Source organism: Carya illinoinensis, chromosome 8 (genome assembly GCF_018687715.1).
Source record: "Carya illinoinensis cultivar Pawnee chromosome 8, C.illinoinensisPawnee_v1, whole genome shotgun sequence".
NCBI classification, from domain to species: Eukaryota; Viridiplantae; Streptophyta; class Magnoliopsida; order Fagales; family Juglandaceae; genus Carya; species Carya illinoinensis.
This window is the reverse complement of record NC_056759.1, coordinates 29,407,410-29,413,093: the sequence shown is the minus strand read 5'-3', so window position 1 is coordinate 29,413,093 and position 5,684 is coordinate 29,407,410. Positions and strand designations below refer to the sequence as shown.

Sequence of the window (5,684 nt, the reverse complement as noted above, 5' to 3'; positions counted from 1 at the left end):
GATTTTTTCCTTTGAATCCTTCTTCTCCAAAAAGATTCGAGAAAAGGCCCAAGGTCAACCAATGAGTCACTCCCACGTGGCATTGCCTGGAAGTGCCAGGTAGGCACTGACATAATGAAGGGCATCTCTTCTTTTCAGTTTTGCTTTCTACCCAACTTTATTCCTGAAATCGTTCTTTCCCCCACTCTTTTTGGTGTTAATTTCTGTGCAAGTAACCCATCAAATCACCGGCCATAGATCTTGAAGTGCTTTTCCAGAAGAGTAATTCTAGGTTCAAATAACGTGAAGTGCCTACAAATTTCTTAATAGTTTTAAAAAATAGTAAGATTTATTATTAAATTTTTTTTTTTATAATTTGAGTATGATATTTTATTTATTTTTTTAAAAATAATTACGCAGCAATTATACAATTTACGATTATAAATATCTTTTTTCTTTATCATGATACCGAGCTTTGGCAAATATCATTAGCCATGTATCAAGTTTGGGGGTTGATATTATTAGATGAACTCATAATTCATATGCTCGGTAACTTTCTAGTTCCAAGTATAAAATAGTGTTGTTACTTATAAGCTTGATGTATCAAAATACTATTACATATCATTTATTGTGAGATTTATTATAATTATAGAAAAGTTAAAATTAATATTTTGTATACCGCATCATATCGGTTGGTATGGTTGGAATTTATTATGTCAGAATAGTACTCGGCATGGGAGAGATATGTGTTTCATATCAGGTTAAATGCCAGCCGTTTAGGTCAATACCAATCTATTTTTGGTGTACCGGCCATTTCGATGTGTTTCAGTCAATGCTAGCTAGTTATAATTAATATAAAAAACTGTGGTTTTTTCAAAATTTTTACTCAAATTCTCTCGTATAAAGATTCTTATATGTGTTTTAACTTTTTAATACTTGCATTAATATTATTTTAAAATATAATTTATACATACATAATTAATTTATTCATATATAGACAATCTCAAAACAATAAATCGAGACGGTACCACTATCAAAATATTTCGTTATAGTACCTTAATCAAAATGGTAACCAAAATGGTATTCAAAACTTTGGTTAAAACACCAATACACTTCTATCAATGTGCAACCCATTTCAATAATATGTTTGATGTATTGAAAAACAGGCTTCAAAAAGAATAAATTTTTTTACATATTCAAAACATGTTCTTTAGGTTGCCAAATGCTATTTAAAGACAAATCATAAAAGAGAGCTTGTTCAGCTGGTGCTCATTAACCTACACATCATTAATAGGGACCATATTCCAAAATTTTTATGGTTGGGTTGGGTGATATCATTACTAGATATCATTAGTAATTTCCTCAGAGAATCGTACCCCATGTCATCCAACTTCATCTCTCGTACTGCTTTGTTTGGCTCTAGGGAATCGATTACAAGAAATAAGAAAGTTTTTCAGTTTGATGAATCATTTGAAGGAAGGCTTTGTACTTTTTTATTATTTCTTGAAATGGTCTTCCATGATCGTGATGGGAAGAAACAGCATCGTTAAATTTATGTTCTTTGAATTTTTATTTCTTTTCTTTAGCATCAAAATCATCGAGCAGAAAAATATTGTCGAGAAACAGCAATTCTGATCTCACCCAGGAAACTTGAATTCAACAAGTGAAAGAGATTTTGGAATATTCTGAACAATTGAGATATCAGCTGTCAAATAACCAATATAGAATAAAAAATTCAACAATTACGACTCGAGTTATTCTATTATCAAATCAATATGAAAACTACATTATCTATATTATTTAAATAATAAGATTTAATTTTTAAAATTTAATTTTCGAATCAAATTATATCAGATAAATATTTTATTAATATATTATTTTCACCGATTTAATAATATAATTTCTTTTTTTAATTACTGTTTTCATTCTTTGTTGTTATTATTATTATTATGGAATAACCTTAGCAATCATCAAGTAGCTACACATGGCAAAGTTTTAAACAAAGTAGAATATGGACAAAACATAATCATAGCAAATACTAGAAAAGTTTTGGGTTATTGTCACGTTGACAAAGACTTATTTGGTTACTTCTTGGCAAATAGCAGAAAGCGCATGGATTAAGATTATTGACAAAGACAATAGAGCGTGAGAGAGTGCACGCATTGTGGGGGAGAGCGAGAGCCTGACCACCAAGCATTCTACAACTTAGACGAGGACGAAAGGACACGAACCCCCATCATTTTTCCTCCTGTGGCCTCAAAAGAACCTTTTGTTAATCAAACCACCTTTAGTTTTGGCACACAAACCATAATGACCGCATACCAACGCTAGACGAAACGACCTTATCCAGTGCGCAAATTAAACATCTACCAACTGCCCATTGATGTGGTCCTATTGCAGACTCCTTAACCACAAACATTTGACAACTCTGTGTCCCCCATCAATTTGCATGGCTTTACAATGAGAAGTTGCGGAAAATTATTAAAAGACTTGTCAGTCAAAAAGAGTAAAGAGCATGAAACTATGTCCACCAGAAACTTACTAAGAGATAAGACCTGGCTAACCTCAAGAAGTGAGTTCTCCTGCTTTACCAAGAGGACAATCGTTTTTTCTGTGTTTAGAAGAATACCTCAAAGGCTCAAAGGACTAACAGAACAATGCTTCATGGTTGGAAAATAAATAAATAAATAGAAGATAATATTAGGGTGAAAAGAACAAAATACACCATCATACACAGAAGGAGATTATAAAGAGAGATCAACTGTCTGGCCCTACACTTGAAAGGAGCTGAATTATTCACAGTACTAGTGAGCTATAGCATAGCGGTATTCCCATATTCACAAAAGCATATCTACAGTAAAAAAATCCTTTATGTTTCATATTTCCCCTCCCACCCTAACAAAATGAGTATGAGCAACAGAACATGACATGTCTTTCCCCAGTCCACACATGGTCCTTCTGTTTGCGGCTCAACCGGATCATTTATGTTGTGAGAATGATCAGCCATTTCTAGATCTCGGATTTCGGAAAACAGAAAGCAACTGTGTCATGCCCTCTGCATAATCAAACAAAATTTCAGAAACAAACTTATCATGGAGGCAGATATTTACTGCAAGCAATGCAATCGCATTAAACCATTCGAATATATCATTCAAGAAAAAAAGTTGGGATGAGAAAAAAGTAATTAACATCAACAAAAGGGCAAAATAGATTGTTTGGCAACTAAGCTAAATGTGTACCATTCGTTAAACTGGGAGCCTTGCAAGAACCCCAATCAGCTTCTTCAGCAAGCATAAAAAAAGTGTATGAAATCTTTAAACCAATTTAACAACAATTAGTTTAAAATTTAAGAAAGCTCTAATAATCAAATCCTCTCCTTACATCTGCCAATGGATAGATGCATGAATTCAGCCTCAGAAAGGTTTATCCAGTAATGTGCGGCCAGAGTCCTGGACGAGATAACCACCTGCAGCAACGCTCTTACCTATAGAGCTACAAGACGTTGAGAGATTGTATTAAGTGAATCATGTAATCTCTAACTTCTGGTTAACAATCCAGTATGTGTTGTTCTTCAATTCTATATCTTACCGCAGGGTCCAAAGTAGACGACACTATTCAGTCCCCTTGGGGTGTACTACACCAGTTGATGTATCTCTCCAGAGATTACAGTTGTCTAGTTCCAAGACAAACATTTCACCGCTCTTTGGATATGTACTCTTGTTTTGATGCCATTGAAATTATGGTTTAAAATGAGTCAAAGTGTGCTATTTAAAACAGGGGAAGGGTCCATTTTAATCTCTAATTGGAGTTCATATTAGTGCACCATACAAACACAACAAAGCGGAAGAAAAGTGGCAAAAAATTAAGCATAAGTAATAGCTCTTACCAGGAGAGAACTCGTTTGAGAGGTTCTTGATGGCACTGAAAAGATGGTTATTTGAGCCCTCCATCACCTTCTTGCAACCAGGTCTGTAGCTAGGAACCAGCACTGCTAAACCATCATCACTCTCAAAATCAGGTCCATGAGGCTCAAACCATCCAATGGACCAGTCTGGGTCGTCGGATTCAGACCCTGACAGACAGACACCATCGGAAGGCACCAACTCCGCATCGAACTCCCTATCAATTTTCCTTTCTTCCCTACTCTGCCATTTCCTCTTAACCTTCCTTTGCGACGAGGCTATCTTCGTTCCCTTCACAGACGGAAACTTCACCGTCTCAGTCTCCCTCGTACCAAAACCCCACTCAAATGAAGAATTCAGGGAAGACCCATTTGAGACAGGTTCTTTCTCTTTCCCAGCCCACAACCGCCACGAAAAACGGGGGAAAGAGACTGCCATAGTTTGAGCCCAGCAATCGTTAGAAAGCTTTTTTCTTTATAAATTAACGAGAACTTTGATGACAAATATTTGCTGGAAAATAAGGAGAAACCTCAGACAATTGGGAATAATCGGAAGTGGTGCCTGCCTGTTGCAGTAACCACTACGTTAGGCAAGGATCAAATTCGTCAGTAGAGAGATAAAACCCATTAATCTCAATCGTTGATATAGAAAAGCCAAAGCTTCACAAAACTTGAAGAATGATAAAATGGGATCAGAAGTTTCCTTCTTTTTCCTTTAAACACAATAATTTTCACCAGAATCGAACAGTCATATTGAAAAACGAAGGGGAAAAGAATCAGCTCACTGAACTTAAGTCTCGCTAGAAACCCAAAAAAAAAAAAAAAAAAACAAAAATTGATGAATCAACTGAGCCCTCTTTGATGGCAAAGCTTCGTGGGAAAATGAAGACAGAGCCAGAGAGACTTGGGAGCAAAAGAATTGGAAGTGGTGCCTGCGAGTTGCAGTGATCACAATTTTAAGTAATAATTGAATTCCTGATAGATACAGATGAAAGAAGGGAGAAGTTTAATCCAATCCAAAACACCCATCAATCTCGATCGTCAAATATAGAAAAGCCAAAGCTTCACAAAACCAAAAGCATGATTAAATGGGTGCGAAAGTCTCCATCCTTTTTTACCAGAATTGAAGATTCATATGAAAAACACAAAAACAAAAAGAAACCTAGTTCACTGAATTTAGCCTAGATCATGACCCTTCCTCCAAACATCTCAGCAAAAACATTCCATAAATGGAAACCCCCATGAAAATGAAGCTCTGAGTCAGTCAATCTCCAAAAATATCAAAATGGACCAAACCAAAACTACCTTGCCTACGCCCTAAAAAAGTAAATGAAGTACTTTGATAAACGAAAGAATATGACGCCGAAGTCTTGGGACTACTCTCGTGCAAGGTTTTATATTTGAACTCAGGCTTTCACTGTAAAAGTGTCCGGCCCACCACCAACCAAATACAGTTCTGAAGACGACCTTGAGGACAACAAAGTTACAAAACCCCTCACCGGAAAATACCGGTCCTTCGACCGGGGAAAAATAAAAAAAGGAATTCTTTGGCTATATCAGACGGTAAATTTACCGTGAAAAAAGAAGAAAGAATATCGCCGGAGAGGGTGAAAAAACTCAAGATCGCTTAGTGACAGATACCAACAAAGGGGTTCGAACTTCGAAACCCTAAAACGAACACTCTCCCTCGTGTCTCTCTCTGTGTCTCACTCTCCCCCTCTCCGCCAACACTAGAAAAACCAACTGAAAAGAACTCTCTGTCTCTCTGTCTCTCTCTCTATATACATAGATATAAATATTTATA

At 35.9% G+C, this 5,684-nt stretch overlaps 1 protein-coding gene across 9 annotated transcripts; it reads right to left on the bottom strand.

Moving 5' to 3' along the window:
• Nucleotides 1–2,659: 2,659 nt before the first annotated feature.
• Nucleotides 2,660–5,684, bottom strand: LOC122318943. 9 transcript variants are annotated; one of them, XR_006244951.1, is made up of 3 exons: nucleotides 3,361–5,666; nucleotides 3,219–3,260; nucleotides 2,660–3,034 (listed from the first exon to the last, which is right to left on the bottom strand). XR_006244951.1 is itself a non-coding variant. In XM_043136712.1 (2 exons), exons 1-2 carry the CDS (start codon nucleotides 4,317–4,319, stop codon nucleotides 3,673–3,675), a joined length of 477 nt encoding a protein of 158 aa, XP_042992646.1. In that variant the 5' UTR covers nucleotides 4,320–5,663; the 3' UTR covers nucleotides 2,660–3,672. The 9 variants fall into 9 exon arrangements, 3 of the variants coding, with proteins under 3 accessions (XP_042992646.1, XP_042992647.1, XP_042992645.1); XR_006244952.1 differs by having other exon boundaries at nucleotides 2,660–3,260; nucleotides 3,361–3,471; nucleotides 3,568–5,666; XR_006244947.1 differs by having other exon boundaries at nucleotides 2,660–3,471; nucleotides 3,568–3,695; nucleotides 3,866–5,663.

Bases quoted from the DNA above. Each gene is read 5' to 3' on its own strand.
- LOC122318943 (XM_043136711.1), bottom strand. From the start codon at position 4,319: ATGGCAGTCTCTTTCCCCCGTTTTTCGTGGCGGTTGTGGGCTGGGAAA. The intron at 3,035-3,865 runs GTAAGAGCTATT...TTGATTATGCAG, and splicing joins CTCAAACGAGTTCTCTCCTG to AGGGCATGACACAGTTGCTT.